This window comes from Delphinus delphis, chromosome 3 (genome assembly GCF_949987515.2).
Source record: "Delphinus delphis chromosome 3, mDelDel1.2, whole genome shotgun sequence".
NCBI classification, from domain to species: Eukaryota; Metazoa; Chordata; class Mammalia; order Artiodactyla; family Delphinidae; genus Delphinus; species Delphinus delphis.
In genome coordinates, this window is record NC_082685.1 from 49,783,279 (window position 1) to 49,811,191 (window position 27,913).

Sequence of the window (27,913 nt, forward strand, 5' to 3'; positions counted from 1 at the left end):
GAGCTCTCCTTTGCATCCCCCGCTCACCCCACAAGCTCTGCCCGGTTCTCACTATCTGATACAGAGGGTGAGATTAACCCCTCCCTTTTTTTGTTTTGGCCACACAGCCGGCTTGCGGGATCTTAGTTTCCACACCAGGGATCAAACCCGCGCCCCCTGCAGTGGAAGTGTGGAGTCTTAACCACTGGACCGCCAGGGAAGTCTCCTGCCTCCCTTCTTTCTGTGTCTCCTTTCACACTGCATCTCAACTAGGTAGAAAAGTGAATGGCTTTAACACCCACTTCCCTTCTGAAGGGCCTGAGTCATACCACGGATGACCCAGAGGCTTGTGGGAAGGGTTGTGTTGGGAAAAACTACCCTGAGTTGCACCATTCTGGGTAGGGAAGGTCCCAGATTACAGTCCACTTTTGGCCTGGAGTACTGTGGGCTGAGATGGCCCTAATGGCTGGAGAACAAAATTACCCTCCTTTCCTCTAAATGACTCTCTGTCCCCCAGTCCCACCTGTTTCTGTAAATTACTCTATTAATAGTGTATTTGGGGGGAGAAATTAAATGGCTCATTCCTTGTAACGCTGGTGACTTAGATATTTAAGCCCAAGGTGAACCTTGACTTCTCTGCATTAGCTCTGTTACTTCCCCTAGGACAGGCTCTAGATCTTAGTTCTCTCTCAGACCCAACACCTTGCCCAGGCCTGATGGAGAGCAGGCACCCACAAAGAGCAAAATAAACCGCTCCCAGGAGATCAACCACGTGCTGGTGCTAAGAGTTTTGCATGTGTTGTCTTTTAAAGTTTCCAACCACCTTACGAAGCAGGATGGTGTTATTTTTCCATTTTACAGATGAGGAAACCGAGGCTCAAGGGGTTAGGGTTTCCAAGCTCGCTAACCCAGCACGTGGTGCCACTCCTAGTGTGTGTACACGGCTAGTGTGCTGCAGTGATTCCTGACACTGTATCCTGCCTTGAGCAGTGTCGAGGCTTGTTGGCCCTCTGGGCTGGGAACTGTGGAGGGGGAGGCAGGAAGGAGCCACAGAAGAAGAGACCATTCTGCTATGACATCATAGGAATCATCAATTTTACAGGGTAGAGGACGAAATAGAAAAATGCTCTTGGAGAATGGGACGCATCCGCTTTGCATTGGGCAGGGGCCTGCGATGCCCTCAGGGCCCGGGGGGTGTCACAGTGGGAGCACAGGATGCAGCAGGGTCGTGATAATGCTGTCTTCCTCCTGTCTTCCCTCCCGTCCTTCTCTTGCAGGGGTGAACTCCTTCATGGTTTACATGGCCTATAAGGATTTGTATCAAATGTCGAACACAGAGGTAATAACCCATCACTGTGTGGTTTGGGGTCTCTGGATGGCTTTCCTGTGGTTGCCGGTGACCTTGGCTCTTTGCACATGAGTTACTGTGGTCAGTGTGGGAGACTGCTGGGCAAGAGAGCTTCCTGAAGTCCTCGCCGTTTACGCTACATTTTAAATAAGGTAACGGGCAGGGTGCCCGGGGCAAGGCAGACAGGGAACTAACATTTCCACTGGTAGCAGCCTTCTCAAAAGGACAAGAGGAAGGGCGTGTCTAAATCTCCCATCTACCAAACAAACTCTACACCCCTCGGGAACTCAGGGGGAGTGTAAGTGCTCAGCCCTGTGGGATTAAGGAGGGCCGTCTACTCTTTGGGGTAATCGTACCAGCTTGCCTCTGACTCTCTCTCTCCGAAATGCATGGGGTGTGCTTGTTTTAGATAAATCTCAGCTTCTCAGAAGAAATACAGAAAATGAATTCCCATACCACCGGGCAAGGAGATGAAGGGTGGTCTGCCTTGAGGGGCTAAGAGATAGAGGTTTCAGCTTTTGAGTTAGCTTCTGGCCAGGCTGCAGTGCCTTTCAGGAGTGTTAAGAAGGATTCTGAAGCTCTATCTGAGTTCAGTGGGAAGTAATTCCATTTAAAGTATGTGCAGGAGGCAGAGTAGGGGGGTCAGTATCACTCTGTTAGATGTGTGCCCTGTCTGCCTAGGAGACATGCTGGGTTCCTTATATAGATAGTTTCCTAGAGTTCCTTTGGATTAGCACTCCTCTTTGGTTGTGCATGTTTTGGTCTGTATTTCTGCCCTAGTCACTTATTTCCTCCAGTTCATCCCATTTATTTTAGCTCTGGCCCTAGTCGTTGGCCCTTGCATGAGATTGCTAAAAGCACTGGGTCTTGTGAATGTGACGAAGACTCATTTCTGTTTCAGCTGTATGAGATCTTCACCTGTCTGGGAGAGCTGGGAGCCATCGCTCAGGTGCACGCTGAGAATGGGGATATCATTGCCCAGGTAACACAGTGCAGCTCCCTGCAGTACACTTCCTGCTTGGGCTAGGGTCTGCCTCCCATTTATTTTCTCATTTCTTCAGCGTTGCCAGAGCTCTCAGTATGGGCCAGGCACCCTCGTAAGTACTCTGCTAAGAACAGAACCTGCCCTCAAGGACCTCACAGTCTAGGAGGAGGAATTATGAGGGCAAATAGACAAGCGAGGGAGAAAGCAGAAGACGCTGGAGAGCAGGGAGCCGTCTGGCCATTCTGGGGAATCAGAAAAGGCATCCTGGCAGAGGAGGTTTTCAAATTGGGCCATTTAGTGGGAGAGCATCGCTGAGTCTGTTTTGAAAATGAGTCCAAGGTACGTGTCATGCTCAGTCCTAAAGAAAAACTCTAAGACAGCATTTTTCAGAAGCTGGAAATCTGAGCCAGGACTGCGGAACTCATGGCCTTAGATAATGAATTCAGGTCTTGTGGGGATCAGACATCCCACTGATTTCCTAGAAATCATATTGAGAAACCTGAGGAAAGAGTGATGAAAGCAAGGGCCCCAAGGCCCAAATCGATCATTTGTAAGGAAGCAGAAAGCACTTCTCTCGCCATCTCCTGGGTTGCTTAATGGGCTAGATGCACAGATGTGTCTTCGCCAGGGTTTTGTTGATCTCGGAAGCATTCAGGATTGGCTTCCGCTAGGAGGCGGCAGCCAGCAAACAGTGTCAGCTCTCAGTCCATTCGATAACATTAACAGCAAGAAACCATTATTCATTCTTTTAAGAGTATTTCCTGAGTGCTTCGTGCCAGTGCAGTGCCTTGTGCAGCACTAGGCTATAGCGGGGAGCCAAAACAGATGCATTCCAGAGCTCTCGAGTACTCGGGCTGTGCTTTAGAAGTTGTCCAGGACGTGGCGAATGTGGTCGGCAGGGGTGTGGGAACACACTGAGGCCGACCCTCATCTCAGACCCGTCAGCTTCTAACAGCAGGACCCACCTGGGGAGCGCTTCCCACCATGTGCCAGGCCCTAGTCAGGGCTCTCGTATGTTCCCATTTAATCTTCGCCCAAGCCTTTCAAGGTGGCGCCCACCCTCCTCCCTGTTTTATAGATGAGAACACTGAGGCTCTGAAGGATGAGGTCACTGGCCCAGGGATCACAGCCAGCAACTGGGAGAACACAATCTTAGCTTCTCAGGGGATGTGCCTCAGTGAGCATCTTTACCCAGAGATGGTGGAGAAGTGTCCTTCTCCACCAGTCCAGCTGCAGGCTCCCGGAGAGGCAGCGCCCGGGCTGTGCAGGCTCCAGCTGTTAGGATTTCAGACTCTCAGGGCTGTCTCTCTAGCGGAGGAGGTGAGTTAAGCGTGCAGTTTCCACTCCCTTATGACCGAGGAGGTTAATTAGTCAGGCCCCTGACAGCCTTCTCCCACATCCCCCGCACACCCAGATAATGAAGTCATTTTCCGAAGAGGCTCCAGATGCCTTGCTCCCATGGGAGGCATCCTGGTGGTGGTGGAGCTGTCTCTCCTCCCCATTCTCAAACTTTCCGTGCAGCAGCCAGACGCCCCAGCCCTCCCTCCAGATGCCCTAGCGATCAGACTCCCTGCTTCTTCATCCTAGCCTCTGTGGAGGCAGACAGGCTCCGACTCACAGCCCCTTTCCAGCTTCCTTTTGAGGCTTCTTAGCACAGAAGTGTGTCTGCTTCCGCACCGCCTCCCCGCCTCCAACCCACCTTGGGAAGATCTGTTCCCGGTCAGGAAAAGAATAAAGGCGCTTTTCCATTTGGATGAGTTTCATGTATGTGTTTATTAAATTCAGCTCAAGCTGAAAGATTTTATCACATTGTTTAAATGAAGGCAGCTGCTATACTCGGAGTTTTTGCTACACGTTATGCAAAGTGACTAAAGAGCAAGAAGTATTTTCTAAGGGTACCAACAAGGGACATTTTCAAAAGTTTCAAGCTGGAAGGGCAGTCGGAGAGTACAGCGTCTTTAGCCCTTCGTCCAACAAATATCTACTGAGTGCCTACTATGTGCCAAACCTTGGAGGGGGAAGGTGAAAAAGACAGGGTCCCTTTCCTCTTGGAGCAACCGAAACTGTGACGTAATTACAGATCGGTGCCTCTAGGTGCCCACACCTCCCCCACCCATGTCAGGTGGCATCCATGGGTCTTTACATGTTATTCTTTTTTTTTTTTTTTTTTTTTTTTGCGGTACGCGGGCCTCTCACTGTTGTGACCTCTCCCTTTGCGGAGCACAGGCTCCGGACGCGCAGGCTCAGCGGCCATGGCTCACGGGCCCAGCCGCTCCGCAGCATGTGGGATCTTCCCGGACCGGGGCACGAACCCGTGTACCCCGCATCGGCAGGCGGACTCTCAACCACTGCGCCACCAGGGAAGCCCTACATGTTATTCTTAACCTTCCAGCTATAGGGACACCGTGGCTTTGCGTATAGGCCATCCCAACGTGAGCAGTGCACTGGAATCACCCATGGAGCTTAAGGAACGCTCCCTGGGATTCTCCGAGTTCCAGAGATCCAGCTTCGGGAGGTCGTAGGAGAGCTCAGTCAGGTGTATTACGGAAAAGTTGCCCTGGTGATTGGAATGTGCTTGGAGACCATCGTTCGAGCGAGTTCCATCCTGTGCGTTGTCGCAGCACTTTTGGACCAGATAGGAAGGAGAGCGTCGTGTGAGATGGAAGATGCTTTAGTTGGACACCTCAACCCTTGTGTGACTTCACGAGGCAGTTCAGTGTCAAAAGTCACCAGAGTTTGGAAGAAATTGTATTTAATCTAAGCTTTGATACATGGAACAGGAAGAATGAAAAGTGGAGGTACTTTGCTGGAAGTATCAACCTCTGTCTGACCTTTGGTCCAGTTCTGTCGAGCGAGAGGCAGTGACCATTTTACTTCTCGTGGTTGCTGATAGCATACGCACCTTCCTCCTCCTCCTCTTTAAAAAATGTACGTGAATTTAAAAAAAAAAAAAAACCCAACAAAAAAAGAGTTCTTCTTTGCCAGGGCGAAGGGATCCCTTCCTTTGTAAGCATCTCATTGTTTCCAGGTGAGACAAAGCCTCGTTCAGCTCACTCCCTCCTTCATCTCCTATGTCACCAGCGCGAGGTTCCTAGGAACGGGGCTCAGTGCTTGAGCGTGAATGCCTGCAGAACTGCAGATCTGCGGCTGGGGATTTGTGCCAGTTCTGATTAGCCCAGCCTCCTGCTTCCAGAAAGCTGGCCGAGTCTGAGGAAGTTAGCCATCAGCTATGAGGGGTAGAGAGCTCTGCCACATCCACAGCCTAGTTAAATAGAATTTGACCAAAAGGCTAAGTCAGGTAATGCTGTTTAGAGGCATGATTTAGTCTGGTGAAATTCTGAATCGGCTTATTATAGCCAAACATTTGAAGCACGAGAAAGCCCGAGGGGCTTATTAAAATACAAAAACCTAGAATTGATCTCATATATTCTGAGTTGGTAGACCTGGGTGAAGCTAGACATCTGCACTTTTACAAAAGCAGCTCAGCAGATTCTGATGCAGGTGGTGGATGGAGCAGACTTTGAGAAACAGAGCAGGAAACTGTAAACTCTGTGAAGTTAATTCAAGTGCTTAACCTGGAGCCTCTCCCGGAGCAGGTAGTCAATACATTTTGTTGAAGGAATGGGTTTCAAAATGCATGAATGAATAAACAAACGAGTTAAGCCAGTGTCCTTTCAGAAGTGTCTGCATCTGAAAGAAATGAAGAATGAGTGAGCTGGTGGAACTTTTGACGTGTAATGGAGAAAAAACTTGATACTTTGACAGACTGTCGTCCTTTTAATAAAAAAAGCCACCCTTAAAGGCTCTTTTCTTCTTTTAGTTAAGACTCTACCCTGTTTTGCAATTCCAGATATAGAATTAACAAATTTGTTCAACATCCCCATTTGATTCTTTTTTTTCCCTTGAACACATCTTTAGATTAGAATATACCAGCCTAACTCTTTCAAACCTTGGTTGAGCTCATATAAAAACTCTTCTCCATTCTTTTCTCATTCTAGGAGCAAACCCGGATGTTGGAAATGGGGATAACTGGCCCAGAAGGCCATGTACTGAGCAGACCAGAGGAGGTAATTTTCAGGAGGATGTGGTAGGGAGAGGGGTGGAGGGAGAGAAGCAGTAGCAATGGAGGCTCTTTTTTTTTAGCCTCATCTTCCGGGAGACTCCCGTCATCGCAGCAGCCTGCTTTATGGCCTGCTGCCCATTTTACATTGTAGTGTTTGCGTTCAGCTCCCCCTCTGTTGGCACACACACATAAGGTGTGTGAACAAACATCTCTGAAAGGTGGTGGGACTCTGTGAATACCAGACAGAAACTGGAACATTTCTTCCAAAGACCACATCTGACTGACCCAACTCAAGGCCCCTGAGGAAATTAGCAAGGAGTGGAAAGGCAGTGTTTACTTGTGGCCCCTGATCTCTCTAAAGACAATACAAGTCGGAGGGTGTTGCACAGTTACTCATTAGGACTGGTAAATATCTAAATCCTTTCTTAATCATGTGAATCTCAGACATTTCCACTATTGCTTTATTCCATATTATGAGTCCTGCACAATATCGACAGGGGGCCGAATGGGTTTGTCGTACACATTATATCTATTGATTTGTGTATGGTGATGAGGTCATCCAGGTGCGTTCTTCCCACGTGTAAGATGAATGCTGATTAGCATCAGTGCTTAGGAGCTAAAGAACCAACGAATGGTAACTAGTGGCTGATTCCACGTCTCTGAGCTGTCAGCAGCTTCAGCTGCTGGCACAGGCCTGGAGCTGGGAATGGGCTGCCCATATGGCTGAGAGCACATTGGCTTTGGGAGATCAGCCTGGGTCTGACACCTGCAGCAAATTCCAGGCCCTCCATGTCAACAAAGCAAATCCTTTCCTGTTGTATCATCCCAAGCTCCGTACTCTCTACAACAGGAAGAAGAAGGAGCCAGAACCAGAAATCACAGTATTCCCGTTGGCTGTCTCTGTTAGGATCTTTTTAAAAAAGAAAACGTAGCACACATAGAGAATACTGTTCCTCTCATAAAGGAATGGATTTTCCCAAACTGAACACACTTGTGTAACTAGCACCCAGTTGGAGAAACAGAACATTATTAGCACCCTAGAAGCTCCATTGTGTTTAATGATATTTTTGTTGCCAGGTGAAATAATTTATAATTGTGTGATCAAGGTTACAGTCACAGCCCTCCGGAAAAGTCGGTCTCCTTAATACCAGGTCCCTTCTTTGGAGTATTTGCCTATACCCAGTACTACGCTCATTGCATTTAATGGAGATAACGGTTATCCTTGCCCCAGTCTGGGTATTATCGTTACATAAAGAAGCAGGAGCTCAGAGAGATTAAGCCACTGGCCATCACGTTTGAGGGACTGGAAAATTGTTTACCCTGTGTGAGTAGGCCAGGGTGATCAGTACTGTTTGTGAAACTTCTTCAATGCTGTTCACTGTGGAGAAGTCCTGGCAAGATCGATTTCTGCAGCAGCAGCCAGGGGATTTCTGAGCAGAGTCTATTTTTGTTCCTTGGTTTGTTTTTCCAACCCCGCCCCCCAACCCTACTCTCCTCCCTGTTCCCATCTCCTTTTTAGTAAAAAGCCTCTCAGCTGCAGATCTCGACAACACTGGAAGCCCGTTTGGGTGAAGTTGGAGGGTGATGTAACCTTCCAAAGATAGTCATGTTGTCAAGGTGCTGAAAACCCTGCGGTGCTTGGAGCAGGGGGGATGAGATCAAAGGGGCCGGGACTGCAGTCGTGAAGGAGCTGGAGTGGGCAGCACAGGCATGAAGAAGGAGGGCGCAGGAGGGGCTCTGAAGCCCCTCTTCAGTTCAAAGCACACCCAGATAGCATCTGGAGTAATGCTGTTCAGAGAGCTGAAGCCGAGGCTCGGAGACAGCCACTCTGACGTCTGGGTGCTTCAGGAAGGTGGCCACGTTCACCTGTGCTTGGGGCTCCAGGATCTTGATCTCACCATATGGAACAAAGTGCAGCTTGGGGGATGCTGGCTGGACCAGCCAAGTTCTTAGAGTCTTTCTCCTAAGTCACACTCACCAAGGGCAGTGACTGGTTTGCGTTATACAAACACTGGGCATGTATCTGCAAGCTATTTTCGATATTTTTTAAAGTGTTGGGTTGCATGGCTAACCAGAGGGTCATATCCATCTAAAAAGGAGCTGTTGCTGATTGAAAGGAAAAACGCCAGCGTGTCTGCATTGGGCTGAATTGGACTAATTCGGGCTTTGGGTAGTAACGCAGGCTCTCCCACTGGTCAGAAGCCGTCATCAGCAATGCAACCAATAGCTAGCCTTCAAGGAACACTTGCCTTGTTCCAGGATTGAGCTAATTGCCTTACAAGGATGAACTCTGTTAATTCTCTGAACAGCCCTGTGTGTCACGTCCTATTATTATCCCCGCTTTACGGACCAGGAAACTGAGTCTTTGGGAAGTTGTGTAACATCCCTGAGATCACCTGGCTTCTAAGTGGCAGAACCAGAACACAGATCCAGCTCATGAGAGAGGCTGAGCTCTAAGATCCTGCTTTGTTAATAAAATAAGGGATGATTTATTATTTCTTACTCATTAAATTCAACTGGGTCGGTTAGTATATTTGAAAACATGAATTCTACATTAGGGTGGGCTGGAGGAAAATCAGTGATAAAAGAAATCTTTGTGTTGAGAAGCCTGGGAATTATTAGTGTAAGAAATGCCTGTGGGAACGAACCCGTCGCTGACCACCCATTGCTGCAGGAAAGGACTTAATGCCTAGTTGCCTTCACTGGTTATTTATACATACTGGTGTTGGGATTGTGTTTTGCCAGAGATTCTGCCCTGGGCAGACTGGGGAGCAAAGACTTCCATCACATGTGGCCTTTGTGATAACCACTGGGAGAGGAGAGAATAGGCCAAGGGAAAACTCTAGCTTCGCTGATGCAGCGCCCACTCTGGCCAGACACTGCTCTCACCCCACCGTCCCCTGATACATCCTCCCTATCTCCACTTCCTTTTTTAATTTTTATTGGCGTATAGTTGATTTCATCACAGAGTAGCGAGTAGAGTTCCCTGTGCTATACAGTAGGTCCTTATTAGTTATCTATTTTATATATAATAGTGTGTATATGTCAATCACAATCTCTCAATTTACTCTCCCCTTTCCCCCACGCCTGGTAACCATAAATTTGTTTTCTATGTCTGTGACTCTGTTTCTGTTTTTAAAATAAGTTCATTTGTACCATTTTATTAGATTCCACATTTAAGCGATATTATATGATGTTTGTCTCTCTCTGACTTACTTTACTTACGATAATTTCTAGGGCCATGATAATCTCTAGGTCCATCCTTGTTGCTACAAATGGCATTATTTCGTTCTTTTTTATGGCTGAGTACTATTCCAGTGTGTGTGTGTGTGTGTGTGTGTGTGTGTGTGTGTGTGTGTGTGTGTGTGTGTGTGTGTACACCACATCTTCGTTATCCATTCATCCGTTGATGGGCATTTAGGTTGCTTCCATGTCCTGGCTGTTGTGAATAGTGCTGCAATGAACATTGGGGTGCATGTATGTTTTTGAATTATGGTTTTCTCTGGATATGTGCCCAGGAGTGGGATTGCTGGGTCATATGGTAGTTCTATTTTTAGTTTTTTAAGGAACCTCCATACTGTTCTCCATAGTGGCTGTATCAATTTACATTCCCACCAACCGTGCAAGAGTGTTCCCTTTTCTCCACACCCTCTCCAGCATTTATTGTTTGTAGGTTTTCTGATGATGGACATTCTCACCAGTATGAGGTGATACCTCATTATAGTTTTGATTTGCATTTCCCTGATAATTAGTGGTGTTGAGCATCTTTTCATGTGTCTGTTAGCCATCTCTGTGTCTTCTTTGGAGAATGTCTATTTAGATCTTCTGCTCATTTTTGATTGGGTTGTTTGTTTTTTTGACATAGAGCTGCATGAGCTGTTTGTATATTTTGGAGATCACTTGTCAGTCACTTCGTTTGCAAATATTTTCTCCCTTTCTGTGGGTTGTCATTTCGATTTGTTTATGGTTTCCTTTGCTGTGCAGAAGCTTTTAAGTTTAATTAGGTCCCATTTTTAAATTATTTTTTTTAATTTTCATTACTCTAGGAGGTGGATCAAAAAAGATATTGCTGCGATTAATGTCAAAGTGTGTTCTGCTTATGTTTTCCTCTAAGAGTTTGTACAGTATCCAGCCTTACATTTAGGTCTTTAATCCATTTTGAGTTTATTTTTGTGTATGGTGTTAGAGAGTGTTCTTATTTCATTCTTTTACATGTAGCTGTCCAGTTTTCCCAGCACCACTTATGGAAGAGACTGTCTTTTCTCCATTGTATATCCTTGTCTCCTTTGTTGTAGATTAGTTGACCATAGGTGGGTGGGTTTATCTCTGGGCTGATCTCCACTTTTGAGAAGCCCAGTGAAGCAACACAGCTGGGAAGCTGTAGTTCTGAGGTTTGGATCCAGGGCGTCTAACTGCAGATCTTCCAGGCTTTTAACCTCTGTGCAGCGCTGCATTCTCAGTTTGTAGAGACAGGGGAGCGGCACTCTGAGAGGTTTGTGCTCCCCTTGACTCCCGAGGACTTTTTTTTTGCAGCTGGAAGCTGAGGCTGTGTTCCGTGCCATCACCATCGCCAGCCAAACCAACTGTCCGCTCTACGTCACGAAGGTCATGAGCAAGAGTGCAGCCGACCTCATCTCACAAGCCAGGAAAAAAGGTGATTTGTGCTCTGAAGATCTCAGAGCCCCTAATGAGCCATGTGGCTCCTTTCCCTTGGCTGTCCTGTATACAAGGTGCCTATTTTGCTCATTGCCTTGCTCTCAGGGAAGCCCCTCATCCTTGTTAGCCCATTGGATCCTTTCTGCATCCTGTGTGGATGGCAGGATCCCAGGATTTCTACTACTTGGCAGATGAGTAAATTGAGGCTCAGGAAGGGTAAGTGGTCTGCCCGAGACGACACAGCTTGAATCAGTTCTTTGGAGAATTGGTGCCTCTCTTTTCCTCCCTGGGACCTTTCACTGTCAGTTCATGTTATCTGAACTTTATAACTGGACATATTCATGAAGATTATATTTGGTGCAGCAGTCAAAGACCCTACTCAGATGGACTTCAACAAGTAAATTATTGGTTGAGGGTGTTTCAGGCATGGCTGGATCAAGGGGTTTAAACACTGATATTAGAGCTCTATCACTGTTATTCCTTTCTGGACTCTGCTTTCCTCTCTTTTCAGTATGAACAATGACAAGAATAAATGCTGAGAGCTGTTCTTGTCCTCTACACTTGGTGGGGGCATGGTGAGGGAGTAGAGAACATCTTTTCCAATAGCTCAAGCGAAAGTCCCCAGGAATACTGCCACTGCCTTGGCTTGGGTTGTGGGCTCATCTCTGAACCAATATCTGCTCCAGAGATGGTGTAATTGATTGGCCAGGGTTGAGGGCAGTGTACAGGGAGGAGGTCCCACCCCCTGAGCCACTCAGGGGAGCCCAGGTTATTTCAGAGAAGGCATTGAATGGGTCTCCAAAGGACATCCAGTGGTGTGGCCTTCATGACCTGGCTCTGTCCCCATGGCCTTCTGACTTCTGTTTCTTTTCTCCATGGCTGTTAACTCGGCTTCCTTTGCTCACCTCGTGCTAAGCTCAAGCTTACCCTCATTTCAAAACTTGCTTTCCTGCTTTCCGTTCTTGTCCTCAGTGACGCACTAATGGGCTCCCTTGTGAACAGAGTGTGGTTGAGACACAGGAGCCGTAGGGCTCTGCGTTTGGTTGGGAGGGAGGATTTCCTAGGCCCGGCTGTATGATTGTGACTGCCGTGTGCCCGTGGGACCAAGCTGAATGATTCATCTACCAAACCCAGAACTGGTATGTAAAACTCCGCATGTGAGTGACTGGGGCGGCTAAAAATAGTCCCAGCTGACCGATGGCCGAGTGTTTGGCTGCCTGACCTTCTGGCAAACGGGACCCTTTTCTTACGGGAGGGGAATCTCCCTAATTGCCCCGCCAGCCTTTCTAGCTGGCAGATTCTGGGGCACCACCTGCTCACCTTACCCTGCTCATGGGAAGCCTGCTGTTTTCTCGCTCAGCTTTTAAGTGTCTCCATATGATATGGCCTGGCTGCTTCGCTGGGTATGAGTCATCAGGACAGAACCAGGAATGAAGCCCAGTGCTGCTTACCCATTCTTGGAGAAGGGAAAAAGGAAAAGAAAAGTGCACGGGGACACCTCCACTCCTCTCCCCACGGCCACCTACTATCCTCACCCTGTCTTGCCTCGTGCTGATGGCCACATCCTGCTTGGGACCCATTGTCGGATGACCTGGGGGCTTCAAAGACAGTGTGTTTCAATTATATGCTGGGTCTTATTTTAAATTCCATGTAGAAAAATTCCTCACCCTTAGCCTCCTGGCTTATGACTTTCTGGCAAGGAGAACTAGTACAGCTGTGTCTCCAGGGTGGAAGGGAGGCATTATTTTAGTGATGAAAAACCGGCTGCTGAGATGGAAGCCAATAAACATCTCATGAACCGTCATTCTCAGGGAAGGAGTCAAGAGCATTCAGAGCAGGAAGACAGTGTATGGCAGGGTTCACTCTTCCCTCTGGACCAGGGGACTATTTAAGCCCCAGGGTGTTTAATCCCCAAGTGCTCCTCAGCATCTCTGCACGGCTGCTCAGAATCAACATTAGGAATTTCAATTTAATGAGGACCAACTGTATGCCCTGCATTGAGGGGAAATACTTTAAATGTATTATTATGTAGCATTCACAAAGCACCAGGAGAAACTGGCATTTATTATCACCATTTTTCAGAAGAGGAAATTGAAGCACATCTTGTCCAGAATCTCCCAGCTTGGAGAGCTAGTCTCCAAATCCAATTGTGTCAATAATGTAATTACAATCTCTACTTATTCTAGTCTTCTGTCTAAAGATAGTCCAAAGGGAGAGGTCTTCCACTTTTAAGGTTGTATTTCTCTTAATAGTACTTGAATGCTTGCCTTGACTTTCATTTCTTCACTTCTTTTTGGTCCCATATGCTTTAGTTTGGTAAATATTTTTGCAGAGTCCTTGAAATTCTCTTCAGTCCTATGTGGATCCTTTTCACTGCCGCCCCAAAGAACAGGTCTGTCCTATATGAATCATTGCCATTGCTTCCTTCTTTTGCCCATGGCAGACATCACAAATCAATCCTGAGCCTTTTCTAGTGAGACCAGAAGCATATTTAGAATTCTTCCCAACACAGAAATCCAGGCAACTAAAACCTAAAATTGATTGGAGTTGAAGCAAGGCAAAACCTGTAATCCTAGCCATAGAGCCTTCTTAAACTTCCACCTTGTGGGGAACTTGAATGTGGAAGATGGAGGAGCAAACTTAAAGAAGCCAAGGGCTGCACAGGAATCGTTAGCCCAAGATTCTGGCACAGAGAAACTTGATAGCAACCCACCTTCTATGAGATAGCGTTTACCTTCTGTATCACTGTCCCTTCTTCTTTCACAAGCTCAGTTTAGATCAGTGTATGTCCCAGTATCCTTCCTCCCCTCTCCTTCGTTTGGGCATTCCAGCCTCTCATTCTAGACACAGGGTCCGGGAAGCTAACCTCAGCTTTGCTGTGTCCCTGGTTGTTGGGTGTCCTTGAGCAAATTACTCATTGCTTTAGGTTAAGGAGTAACAAACATGATGCAAATAAGATGTGTCATCCTCAGGAACTGGTTTTACTTTGTGGAACCAAAGCATGTCTTTGCAACAGCAGGATGTAGCGGTTCCCAGTGATGTGGGCACGTATGGGGCTTTGGGCTTCTACAGTGGGGAAGAGGAAGAGGTGTAAAAGGAATCACATTTGCTTAGCATCTCTTATGTGGCAGACACTTTGTGTTTGCCAAACCTTTCTTTTTCACAAGGCTGAGAAGTAGACGTCATCTTATTTCATCAATTCCAGGACCTATTTTTGTTTTTTGTTTTGTTTTTGTTTTTTTTGCGGTACGCGGGCCTCTCACCGTTGTGGCCTCTCCTGTCGCGGAGCACAGGCTCTGGATGCTCAGGCTCAGAGCCCATGGCTCACGGGCCCAGCCGCTCCGCGGCATGCGGGATCTTCCTGGACCAGGGCATGAACCCATGTCCCCCGCATTGGCAGGTGGACTCCCAACCACTGCGCCACCTGGGAAGCCCCAGGACCTATTTATTCCACATTTTAACATTTCTGAAATGAGGATGAATCTTCCAATTTATATATATATATATATATATATTTTTTTTTTTTTTTTTTGCCTCAAATGTTAATTTGCCTCAGAATTTGAGTATTGATGCTGCATCTTGCAACTAGGGGCTTCTACAGAATACAGAATTGTTCCCATTTAGAAGATAGAAAAGCAGAGGCTTAGAAAAGTGGGGGAACATGGACTTGAACCCAGGCCTGCCTGACTCCAGAGCCACAGCCTTGAGTAGGCTTAGGGGCTATGATTATCTAAGCCCGGCCCAGGGCAGCACATATATTATATCACCCATTACCTCTGTCCTCCCTGTTGCAGGAAACGTGGTCTTTGGTGAGCCCATCACCGCCAGCCTGGGCACGGATGGGACCCATTACTGGAGCAAGAACTGGGCCAAGGCGGCTGCGTTTGTGACATCCCCGCCTCTGAGTCCTGACCCAACTACCCCTGACTACATCAACTCCTTGCTGGCCAGGTTGGTGCAGAATGACAAGCAGCGGGCATTGTGTGGAGGCATCTTGGGAACGATGGGATGAAGACTGGAGCCACTCATCCATCCGCTAGACTAGAGTCTGCAGTGAGGAATAAATATCGAGAATTCCCCTGCAGTGCTGAGCACAGATAACAGGCTCTTCCCTAGTGTATTTTAAAAGATACTACAGTGATCATATTAGTAATGGTAACAGCAGTTAATACATATTGTATGTCGAGCACTAGGGTGAGATTACACGTGTGATCTCATTGTTCCTCATAACAACGCTGTGAGTGAGGAACTGTCATCACCATTTCACAGACTGAGCAACTGAGGGTCCAGGAGACAAAATCATTTGCTCTGTTTTGATGACCACCTAACCAAAATTACAGGGAGACTAGTTTGCTGCTGCCCTCTGTGGATAAGTCCCATCACTCATGTGGGTCATTTTTGTTACACAAGAGGTGATCTAATCCCACCCCCTCATTTTCCAGATAAGGTAACTGAGCCCTAGGGAGGGGAAGAAATTCACCCAAGTTCGCATAGTTGGCGAGAGGGAGAAGAAGGATTCCAAACTCAAGTCATGGCACTCCACATGCCTACCCTAGACCCTCATTTCTGGGCCCCTGCGGTGCCTCTAGCCTCCCCGTTCACATGGAGCTTTTCTCCTTCGCCAGTGGGGACCTGCAGCTCTCCGGCAGTGCCCACTGCACCTTCAGCACTGCCCAGAAGGCCATTGGGAAGGACAACTTCACAGCCATTCCCGAGGGCACCAGCGGTGTGGAAGAGCGGATGTCTGTCATCTGGGACAAGGCCGTGGTAAGGACCACGGTCATAGGAGGGCATCCAGGGCCAGATCAGAGCCTCCTGCCGCTGCTCCTCTTTGCCCTGTCATGGGGGTGCTGGGGGCACAGATGAGGCCTCATACCTGCCCAGGTGTCTCTGGAGCCAGGTGGCTCAGGTGGTTTGGGAATGTCCCTTCTAGAGTGATGAATCCTGGGGCCTGAGGTTCTGAGGAGGCCTCCTCTAGATTGTTAAGGGCTAGGAACCAGAAACACAGATCATTTATCTGATGGTATGAATGATCTGTGCTTAAAATAATAGTGAATTAAAAATTCTTTTTGTTTGGAGGGTTTTATTATCTCTTTTGAGAGGGTTGGATATAACCCTCTGAAATGATAAGCAAAGGGTCTGTGACTAAGACTCAGGTCATTTGCTCACCAAGGAGTGGTGTGTGGTCATCCGGGCTGTACAGGTGATTGTCAAAGTCTTCTGGCAAAGTGGCCTGGTTTTATTTTCCTTGTTTAACATCACAGAAGCTGAAAAAAAAAAGTCATGCAAATGAAGTCACTTCCTAAGATTTGAGTAAAATTAATAAATAACTCATTATTAAGTTGATCACTTCCCTCTGTTTTATTTTTAAAACCCTGAAGCCACTCATTTCAGAGCCAAATAGAATACATATCTACACAGTGTAATCCAAGTTTCCCTTTTCTTGGCTCCCAAGAAGCGCAAAACTAGATTTTAAACTAAATTCTTCTTTCCTTACCCAAGTTGTTTTGTGAAGGGGGAAAGTATAAATATTTTTGTCTCTTCTCTTACAAACTTAGATTTTTTTGGTCTTTTTTTTACATTGTTATCTATTTATGAATGTGTGTATATATTTATCTTGGCATATCTGGAGCTGTTAAAAAATAATATATATTTTAAAATTACCAACATGATACATGCTCAGTAAAGAACATTTGGAGTGTACAGAAAAGTACACACATGAAAGAAAACAAAACTCACTTATAATCCCACAACCCAGGGATAACCATTGTTATCATTTGGGTGAGGTTCTTCCATATTTATCCTGTGCCCATGCAAATACAAACATATTATCTGAGATATGGGCTGATAATTACATTTGTTTTTACTGTGAACTGTCTATAATCCTTTTTGGAGTTAGAAGGGATAAATAAGTAAGTAAGTGTATGTACATGTCCAGAAAAAAATGCATACTTCCAGAGCAGTCACTTCCATCTTCTTTATCTTTTTTTTTTCTTCTTTTTTTTGAGAAGGATAAGTGTTAGCTCTTCTCTAAATGTTTGATAGAATTCAACTGTGAAGCCATCTGGTCCTGGACTTTGGTTTGTTGGAAGATTTTTGATCACAGTTTCAATTTCATTACTTGTGATTGGTCTGTTCATATTTTCTATTTTTTCCTGGTTCAGTCTTGGAAGGTTATACCTTTCTAAGAATTTGTCTATTTCTTCCAGGTTGTCCAATTTACTGGCATAGAGTTGCTTGTACTAGTCTCTTAGGATGCTTTGTATTTCTGCAGTGTCTGTTGTAACTTCTCCTTTTTCATTTCTAATTTTATTGATTTGGATCCTCTCCCTCTTTTTTTTGATGAGTTTGGCTAAAGGTTTATCAATTTTGTTTATCTTCTCAAAGAACCAGCTTTTAGTTTTATTGATCTTTGCTATTGTTTTCCTTGTTTCTATTTCATTTATTTCTGCTCTGATCTTTATGATTTCTTTCCTTCTACTAACTTTGGAGTTTGTTTGTTCTTCTTTCTCTATGTCCTTTAGGTGTAAGGTTAGATTGTTTATTTGAGATTTTTCTTGTTTCTTGAGGTAGGATTGTATTGCTATAAACTTGTCTCTTAGAACTGCTTTTGCTGCATCCCATAGGTTTTGGATCATCATGTTTTCGTTGTCATTTGTCTCTAGGTATTTTTTGATATCCTCTTTGATTTCTTCAGTGATCTCTCAGTTATTTAGTAACGTATTGTTTAGCCTCCATGTATTTGTGTTTTTTACGTTTTTTTCCCTGTAATTGATTTCTAATCTCATAGTGTTGTAGTCAGAAAAGATGCTTGACGTGATTTCAATTTTCTTAAATTTACCGAGGCTTGATTTGTGACCCAAGATGTGATCTATCGTGGAGAATGTTCCCTGTGAACTTGATAAGAAAGTGTAATCTGCTGTTTTCAGGTGGAATGTCCTATAAATATCAATTAAATATATCTGGTCTGTTGTGTCATTTAAAGCTTGTGTTTCCTTATTAAGTTTTCTGTCTGGATGATCTGTCCATTGGTGTAAGTGAGGTGTTAAAATCCCCCACTATTATTGTGTTACTGTCGATTTCCTCTTTTATAGCTGTTAGCCTTTGCCTTACGTATTGAGGTGCTCCTGTGTTGGGTGCATACATATTTATAATTGGTATGTGTTCTTCTTGGATTGGTCCCTTGATCATTATGTAGTGTCTTTCCTTGTCTCTTGTAACATTCTTTATTTTAAAATCTATTTTATCTGATATGAGTATTGCTACTCCAGCTTTCCTTGTTTTTTTTTTTTTTTTTTGCGGTACGTGGGCCTCTCACTGTTGTGGCCTCTCCTGTTGTGGAGCACAGGCTCCGGATGCGCAGGCTCAGCGGCCATGGCTCACGGGCCCAGCTGCTCCGCGGCAGGTGGGATCCTCCCGGACCAGGGCACGAACCTGTGTCTCCTGCATCGTCAGGCGGACTCTCAACCACTGCGCCACCAGGGAAGCCCCCAGCTTTCTTTTGATTTCCATTTGCATGGAAAATCTTTTTCCATCCCCTCACTTTCAGTCTGTATGTGTCCCTAGGTCTGAAGTGGGTCTCTTGTAGACAGCATATATATGGGTCTTGCTTTTGTATCCATTCAGCAAGCCTGTGTCTTTTGGTTGGAGCATTTAATCCATTCACATTTAAGGTGATTATCAATAAGTATGTTCCTATTGCCATTTTCTTAATCGTTTTGGGTTTGTTTTTGTAAGTCCTTTTCTTCTCTTGTGTTTCCCACTTAGAGAAGTTCCTTTAGCATTTGTTGTAGAGCTGGTTTTGTGGTGCTGAATTCTCTTAGCTTTTGCTTGTCTGTAAAGCTTTTGATTTCCCCATCAAATCTGAATGAGATCCTTGCCAGTTACAGTAATCTTGGTTTTAGGGTCTTCCCTTTCATCACTTTAAGTATATCATGCCACTCCCTTCTGGCTTGTAGAATTTCTGCTGAGAAATCAGCTGTTAACCTTATGGGAGTTCTCTTGTATGTTATTTGTCATTTTTCCCTTGCTGCTTTCAATAACTTTTCTTTGCCTTTAAGTTTTGCCAATTTGATTATTATGTGTCTCAGCGTGTTTCTCCTTGGGTTTATCCTGCCTGAGACTCTCTGCGCTTCCTGGACTTGGGTGGCTATTTCCTTTCCCATCTTAGGGAAGTTTTCAACCATAATCTCTTCAAATATTTTCTCAGGTCCTTTCTCTCTCTCTTCTCCTTCTGGGACCTCTATAATGTGAATGTTTGTGCATTTAATGTTGTCCCAGAGGTCGCTCAGGCTGTCTTCATTTCTTTTCATTCTTTTTTCTTTCTCCTGTTCCGCAGCAGTGAATTCCACCATTCTGTCTTCCAGGTCACTTCTCCCTTCTTCTGCCTCAGTTATTCTGCTATTGATTCCTTCTAGTGTATTTTTCACTTCAGTTACGCTATTGTTCATCTCTGTTTGTTTGTTCCTTAATTCTTCTAGGTCTTTGTTAGACATTTCTTGGATCTTCTTGATCTTTGCCTCCATTCTTTTTCCGAGGTCCTGGATCATCTTCACTATCATTATTCTGAATTCTGTTTCTGGAAGGTTGCCTATCTCCACTTCATTTAGCTGTTTTTCTGGGGTTTTATCTTGTTCCTTCATCTGGTCCATAGTCCTCTGCCTTTTCGTTTTGTCTGTCTTTCTGTGAATGTGGTTTTTGTTCCACAGGCTGCAGGATTGTAGTTCTTTGTCACTTCCATCTTAAGCCATGCATTTAACCATTTTCTCTGGGTGATGGTGACAGCCCCACTGATTCTGTAGCTTGCTGGGTGGACTTCTGTGCTCACCGTCTCAGAGGTCCCTCTTTGTATATGTGGGCCTTCGTGGTCCCCCTGCTCTGAGCTCAGAGGCCCTAGATGGACCATTTTGTGTGTGTACGTTTCAACAGGCCACGGGGAAGATGGATGAAAACCAGTTCGTGGCCGTGACAAGCACAAATGCTGCCAAGATCTTCAATCTGTATCCCCGCAAGGGAAGAATATCTGTGGGCTCTGACAGCGACCTGGTGATCTGGGATCCAGATGCCGTCAAGATCGTCTCTGCCAAGAACCACCAGTCGGTAAGACCTGAGCAGGTGGGAGTGGAGCAGAGTGGGGAACGTGGGCAGGGAACGTGGTGGTGAGAGACGTGTGTTTGTGTTGAACCGGGATAGTCAGGCAGGGACGTGTTGCAATGACACACCACCCCCAATTCCCAGGGACTTAAAACCTCAACAGTTTCTTTCTCACTCCTGCTTTCCAAAATGGGTTGGCAGAGGAGAGGGGCTCTGCCCATCACAGTCGCTCAGGGTTGGGGGCTGGTAGAGGCACCAGCTCTCTACACGTGCTATGATTGTTGAAGTCGGGGACCAGGACATGGCTTTGAAAGCTTTTCCGAGATCTCACTTCCTCTCACCCTGCACTGTCCAGAGCCAGGCCGGAGGCCATACTTTATTCCAGGAGGTCAGGAAGTACATGGATACCTTGTGCCTAGAAGGAGAAAGAATGGGAAAAAAATTGGTGAACAGCTCTGATGACTTCCTCATGAGGAGTTCCATGTGAAAGATGACGGTTAAAGCCCAGTACCTAACAGAAAGGGTTTTAAAAATACAGTGCTTGTTAGTAAAAAGAGCATTTTTCAAGCACTTATGTCTCAGGCACTGTGCTTTTCATTTGTTGAATCTCTGTAACAGTCTTCTTCAGGTGGGCACTATTATTAAGGAAGTGGAGATGCAGAGATTAAATAATTTATGCAGCAAGTAAATGGTGAAGCTAGGATTCAAACCCAGATAACTTGACTCCAAGCTGATATCCTTAACCACTTTTCAATAATGCCTTGCACTTATTGGATAAATGAAGGAGGTAGGGAAGAAGCCCATCTGGGGTGGCAGTGGCCTTTGCTTCAACATTGTGTCATATTACATTGTTTAATTTCGAGCTAGTGGGGATTTAAGGGTCATGTAGCCCATCTACCCAGTCCAAGATGGCAAATACACCATCTCTGGTAGTTATCCACCTTCTCTTCGAACACTGCCAGTGACAAAAATTTTCTTCCACGTGAGGACCTTACTTAAGACTGGATGCTTCTCTTGGCCAGGAAGCCCACTCTTAGCAAGCATCTGTCTCCCGAGGCCTCCACCCACTAGAAGCTTGCAGATGCTTTGTAAGCTGTTCCTGGCTTACCTGGTGAATCAGTTCCTAGGGATGCTGAAGGCAGGATCCCAAGCACAGGAGAACCGCGTTCCTCTTTCTGTCCTTACTGCACCCATAACCAAGGCTTCGTCCCTCGCCCCTGTCTCTAGGCTGCAGAGTACAACATCTTTGAAGGGATGGAGCTGCGCGGGGCTCCTCTGGTGGTCATCTGCCAGGGCAAAATCATGCTGGAAGATGGCAACCTGCACGTGACCCAGGGGGCTGGCCGCTTCATTCCCTGCAGCCCCTACTCGGACTATGTCTACAAGCGCATTAAAGCCCGGAGGAAGGTGAGAAGCAGGCGGAGCCCAGAGGTGGGGGGGGGGGATGGGCTCTGTGTCCCATTCAGCACAGGGACAGGAACCATGAGATTGGGAGGGGTCTGTGTGCTCTAGATCCTCCCAAAGGAATTCACAGCACCGATCTCTTCCCAAAGGACCATTGCACAGATTTAATGGACTATAAAAGGGGGGTTCAAAAACTTTCTTGGCTAAAGAAAGCTTTTTTGCAAACGATTTCCCCCCGTTTTTAGAATGCTTTTCCTTAAAGTAATTAAACACTTTAATAATTCAAAATAAAGTCTGTATCTATTTTTTGTTAATAATTTACTCTTCAAGGCTTACAAAGAGAACCAGCAGTCCACACCCACCCCTCCTTGTTCCATCCCGCATCTGTCTGTTGCTGCTCCACTGGGGCAAATGTTTATAACTCTTTTAGCAAGTTCTGTGGTTCATATAAAATCTTATTTATGTCCCTGATTTCACAGATAAATAGGCAGATGCATACACAGCCATATGGGTACCTGTTTGTGTACATGTCTGCCTACCTCCCTACACGTTACAGACAGAGTAGCTCTAGCTGATGGAGGGGTGAGGCCCAGAACTCTGTCTTTCCAGCTCCCTCTCCTATCCCCACACTCATCTCCAGGTCGCCTTCCTGTAGGGAAACCTTAGGGCTCCTCAAAACAGGGTTTGACCAGCTCTGGGATTGTGGGATTTGAGCCGTGGTACTGACCTCGTCTGTTAGACAGAATAAAGTCATCTGTGCACATGGGATGGGGGAGATGGTGGGGAGAGGAGGAAGGGGGCTCCCTGTGTAAGTCACTGGGGGCCAGGCCAGAGGAAACAGAACCATGCCACCTCTGTGCCTGGACCCATCCCAGGGGTTTCCAACTTCCCTGCAGAGTACGTTGCCTGGGAAACAGGCTCCGAAGGGGAGATTTTCACGCAAGAGGTTTCCTGGGTGTTGCTTTCAGGATCACCCCTTGTGGCCAAATGAAGAAGCAGAACAGGGCAGAGGGAGAAGTCAGGCTGGGATGCAGCTGTAACCAAGGCCTCAGTGGACCTCAGCTGGGCTGGTCCTTGACAGGGGTCTGGGCCTTATATTCACTCCCTCCACACACACACACCCCCGCCAACCTACAAACCAGTATGGGATGTGGGCTGCCCCGGAGCAGAGGGTGGGGCTTTGGGCCTAGCGGTTCTCTTCATCTGAGGGCAGTTCTTGGGTGGGACTCCAGTGAGCCCTTCCTATTGCCAACACCCGCACCAGCAGGGAGAATGAGTCTTCAGTCGTGGCGACATTGGGGCGGGGGCTTGGGGACAGGAAATGGGTGCCCACTGCAGTACCTCTTAGAGAGAGAATCACAGAAACTCAATATGTAAGTGGTCGTCGAGCCTCTGGGTGGATGTTGGCAACACAGGGGGCCTTCCCATCTCATGAGGCAGCTGCCCACCCCTGCCTGTGAGAACCAACTTCTTTTCTTTGTCTGTTTTTGTTTTCAAATTTAATGTTTTATTGGAAGGGGAACAGATAATCCAATCAGTTATAAAATCAAAAATAGAGGATTCTAGAATTATGATGGAGACAGAAACATAAATTGAAATATTCAGAATTCTGAGAAGCCTTTTTTGTGCAGATAGCCCCAGCATGATCTTGGTTGTCCAATCACTGAGCTCCTACTTGGGAAGTTCCTTGTAGTTTCAGATGTAGGGTTACCGAGGCAGTTGTTGAGTAGAAGCCAGAGAGAATCCATGTCCTCCAGAGCCCAATGGGTGGCAGCAGCCGTATCCGTGGCCTCCACAGGAGAACGAACTTCGTTCGTTCTGCAGGTCTACCTCCCTGCAGCACACCAAGCTCAGTTCTGCTCCAGGCACCTGCACAGAATGAGTTAAACCCATCTGAGCACCTGTGTGTTCCCAAAGTCATCTGTCCTTTGGTCTAAATACCCCTGCAGCCTTCCGCTATTCATTCATGACAGTGCTCTAAATCCCTTCACCATTCTTCTCTCTTTATGAGTGGTATTTTAAAGGTAGCTAGTATGGAGTAAAATTCCACACTCCAGTTTTGGCCTAATAGAGAAGAGAATGAAACTCAAACGTCTGAGGTATCAGCTTTGTATTTCCATGAATGTGACTTAGCCTCTGGACCCCAAGAGATGTTAATGAAATACAGTTATTGGTCAAGGTTTGGGGGGAGTACAGATATAGTCATCATCTCACCTGAATCATTAACGTCTGCAAATGTGGTGAGCTTTGCCTCTGCACCTGCACCTGAGTCACCGATGGATGCGAGGGAAGCCTCTGTGGCCAGCTTCCTTGGATCTTACAACGAGCTGTCCTGTGATGTCAGCTGTCGGCGTGTCCTCATTGCCTCACCTCTGGGCAATGATAAGAAACAGGCAGAGGTTGTGCGCCGGCCATTCTGCTGCCTTGGGTGGTCTTGCGGTGTTTGCATAATAGACTGTGAGCACCTTTGTGGGAGGCGCCCTGTTTCATGTGACCGTGAGCTCTGGTTCCACCACGCCTGGCCTCTGCTGATGTTGCTGGCGGGTTCCACGGTCCCAGGGCAGGTGCTGTGGGACCACAGCCAGAGGCCAGGGGGTCAGACCCACTGAATGAGGACAGTCATTTCAATGACTGTCAATGAGGACAGCCACTTTTGACCTGTGCTGAGGAGTGTGAGGATGGAGCTCCCATGCGGTCCTTGCCAGCACTTACGACCCTATCTCAAACTGCTACCCTTCCCACCGCTCTGCTCCAGCCGCATGGGAGGTTCTTCTGTTTGATGACATTCCCACTGGCAGTTTCCTCTGCTGAGAACACTGCCATCCACACCTCCCCCAGCCTCCTCCCTCCATCCCTCCCTCCACCCTGGCCCCACCAACAATCTCCTTTGGTCCTTAAGATAGAAGCTCATCTATTTTAGAGAGGCCTTCACCCGCCACCTCCATGGTCACTCTGTCACAACACCGCACATTATTTATTTTATACTGCTTCTCCTTTCCTTAAAATCACCTTTTAATTTTTTTGCAGTTTTATCGAGATATAATTGACTAGTGCAGCACAAACATAAGTCTGAGGTGTACAGCGTAGTGGTTTGAGTTGGACACACCATGGAATGAGTACCACAATAAGTTTAGTGGACACCATCATCTCATATAGACACAAAATTAAAGAAATAGAAAAAAGATTGTTTTCCTTGTGATGAAAACGCTTAGGATGTGATTTATAGCGTATAGCAGTGTTAAGTATCTTTATCATGTTGTACATTGCATCCCTAGTAAAAATAACATGATTATTGCTTTCTGGCTCTCACTACATGCACTTAATTCACTGCCACCTCTGTGCTACCTAGAACACACCCTTAACCGTTGAGCGAATAAACTTTGCTGCCCGCTTTCTCTGCTGCAGATGGCGGACCTGCACGCAGTGCCCAGGGGCATGTATGACGGGCCGGTGTTCGACCTGACCACCACGCCCAAGGGGGGCACCCCCGCCGGCTCCACCCGGGGCTCTCCCACGCGGCCCAACCCGCCTGTGAGGAACCTCCATCAGTCCGGATTTAGCCTGTCAGGTGAGTCGGAGAAGCTGATGGTGAAGGTAGTGAAACGGGGAGCACGGAAGGGGGAGGGGAAGCTCAGCGCTGCGAGGTTAGCGGTGATGCCGGGAGCTAATAACCCAGATTGCGTTCTAGGGAGACGGTCACTGGGCCGCAGGCTGGGACGTTTGCTGAACCAAAGAGAAGTCCTGGTGGGAAAGGAAGCCAGGGCTCAGCCAGGTTAAAGATCAGGTTTAAGTGATGGCCAATTCTGCTTAGAGATCACACCTGGCGGGGCGGGGCCGGGCCGGGATGACTTCCTTATGAATTGAGCGTGATTTTCTGCGTTAGACAGAGAGCCCTGCAGTACGCTTTCTTTCCTTTGTTTGCCCAGGTTACCAGATAGCTCAGATTATTTTTATGCTCAAATTGCAGTAGCTTCTTCTAATCTAGGATTTTAATTCTACTCTCCCCTTCCTTGTCATGATGATAATGCTAGCAATTACTGAACATTTACCACGGCCTAGCTGTATCATGAATCTTTAAGAACTATGATATTCATAGAAAATATTCAATTGCTCAATAACCAGTAGCCTTAAAATGGGGAAAAATAAGTGTAGATTTGCATCACTATATTGAAAATTGTAAAGTGAGGGAAATGAGATGACAAAAAAGGAAAGAGACATGTAAAGGGACAGTATCTGTGGGGAAAAAAGAGGAGGAAGAAGTGGGAGAAACAGGAAGATAGGGAGGAAAAGACATAACGGGCCATAGGGGAGGAAGACGAAAAGTGCTAAAAGTTAAGATGCCGTTGTCAGAGATCACATATCCTAGTTGCCAGAAATTTTTCAGTGTTTTTCCATTTTTTGTTGCTCCCTGGCCACTGTCACCGGTAAACTTTTTTTGGCTCCTTTCTAAAGGACATGAGTGCATATCATATCAGTGTTTCCTTTTAGCTGCGGCCCCAGGCCAGACTATCACCACTGCAAGCTGTGAGACACTGGGCAGGTTGCCTAACCTTTCACAGCCTCAGTCACCTCCTCTGTAAAATGACGTAATAACAGTACCTGCCTCAAGGGTAGCGGTGAGGACAGAATGGAATGATCTGACGAGTATTTCCAACGTTGCTCGTCAAAACGAATGTGAGCAGCTATTTTTCCTATCATTCCCGTTGTTCTTTTTATTATCATTGTTATGATGCCGAGGGTCCGATGAAATCCAGTTAAGACCCTGGCTTTTCCTGGCAAAGGCTTGTTTTCAGGATGGTGGGTATGAAAAGCCTGGAATAGCTGTGACAGCCTGGAATGGAAGTTTCTTGGGAGATGAGGAAGGCATTTAATATCTTACACTCTTCAAATTAATCCATTTTCTCTCTTGTCCACACCCCCCTGTCTCTCTCCCTTTTTAATCCCTGGGAACTTATTGCCACCTGCAGGCACCCAAGTGGATGAGGGGGTCCGCTCGGCCAGCAAGCGCATCGTGGCGCCCCCTGGAGGCCGTTCTAACATCACATCCCTGAGTTAAGCGACCCCTCCCCCAAAGAGAGGGCGGAAGCAAGAAGCGATTCTTTTGAAGCCAAAATGGTACACCAATATTTAAGAAGGAAAGTGAATCCAAACAGTTTCGATCTAAAGAATCAATAAGCCTCAAGCCTTATGTTTCTCCAATGTTAACGCTCGCTTGCCTAGCTTTACGATTATTGCTTTGTTTTCTGTTTATGCATAGCCTTGATTTGTTGGACGCCCCTACCCCCCATTTACATGCATGCAATCAGGCCACTAAGGTAAAAGCATCCGCTATATAGTGTTGAGAGCGTGTGTAGTGCTGCATCTTATGACAAGGGGACAGACAAAGCTGGGACGTCAGGAAAATGAACAAAAGGGACGCCAGTTATTTGGGGTGAGTGGGTGGTGGGAGCCCAGAGCAAGGCAGAGGGCTCAGAGGGACTGGGGTAGGGTGTGTGCGGGGGAGGCGGGTGGGTGAGCATAAGGGGTCTTGTGTATTGTGTTGATGAAGTAACGTTGATTTCCACGGAAGGTGGCCACTCGGGGCAGCTGTCACGCCATCACGGTCCCCTGGGGTCTGCGGAGAAGGCAGGCAGTCTTCGGGTTCTGGACTTTGTCACATCCCCTCCTAGTAGATTTTATCCCTTGGAACATTTTATTAAAACACCAAAACACCAAAACCCAACCATTGCTTCCACCTGCTTGGTCGTGCCAGTGTTTGGTCGGGCCTTTTTCTCACTGTTGCTTCAAATTCTTCTCTTTCCTGGGCTGGGAAGGAAGAGGGGAGAGAGGAAAGGACCTTTCTCTTGCTCTTGCCCTCCCTGCCTCTTTGGTGCTCTTAAAAGGCAGCAGCTGGGAGCACAGCACAGGCCCTGGGGGGAGGGCAGCCACGCTTAAATAGCGCCTCCCTCTAAACACGTGTTGGAGCTCACCTCTCACGGCTCTTTGCAAACCGAGGCAAGCAGGGGGCTTCTCGAGTTAGGACTGGAGCTGAGATGGGCTTCTCTTGCCAGGGGTGAGTGATTCTCTTGATCTCCTAAGATCCAGGCACATCCATGATTGAATATGATTTTTTTGTCATTATTAAAAATGTGTTTGCTTAGATGTTCCCTAGCTTTTATTACTAATCAGGGGTCTCAGCTCCTATGGGAGGCCAGCAGGGATGTGGGAAAGCCAGTCTGGAGCAGAAGGTGCATGCTCTGTGGCCGTGCTTCTCTTTGTCAATTCTGAACCATCTCTTTCCCCTTCCGTTAGCATATCCCTTAGGGGAACTTTTTGTTTTAGTACCAGAATCTCCCAGTGAGTGGAAGTGACATGACACGTAAAGGAAATTAGCATAAAGCATTAG

At 46.7% G+C, this 27,913-nt stretch overlaps 1 protein-coding gene across 2 annotated transcripts in view; it reads left to right on the forward strand.

Annotated features, from left to right (window-relative positions):
• The window catches only part of DPYSL3 (dihydropyrimidinase like 3), a 112,568-nt gene extending 84,899 nt beyond the window's left edge, over positions 1 to 27,669 (forward strand). For both annotated transcript variants that reach the window (XM_060008589.1, XM_060008591.1), the window contains exons 5-14: positions 1,257 to 1,318; positions 2,229 to 2,309; positions 6,311 to 6,379; positions 10,909 to 11,029; positions 14,826 to 14,982; positions 15,657 to 15,798; positions 19,960 to 20,130; positions 21,352 to 21,531; positions 24,934 to 25,096; positions 26,496 to 27,669. In XM_060008589.1, coding sequence (XP_059864572.1) covers positions 1,257 to 1,318; positions 2,229 to 2,309; positions 6,311 to 6,379; positions 10,909 to 11,029; positions 14,826 to 14,982; positions 15,657 to 15,798; positions 19,960 to 20,130; positions 21,352 to 21,531; positions 24,934 to 25,096; positions 26,496 to 26,584 — 1,235 coding nt within the window. In that variant the 3' untranslated portion in view covers positions 26,585 to 27,669. The remainder of the gene's footprint in view (positions 1 to 1,256; positions 1,319 to 2,228; positions 2,310 to 6,310; positions 6,380 to 10,908; positions 11,030 to 14,825; positions 14,983 to 15,656; positions 15,799 to 19,959; positions 20,131 to 21,351; positions 21,532 to 24,933; positions 25,097 to 26,495) is intronic.
• Positions 27,670 to 27,913: the final 244 nt, after the last annotated feature.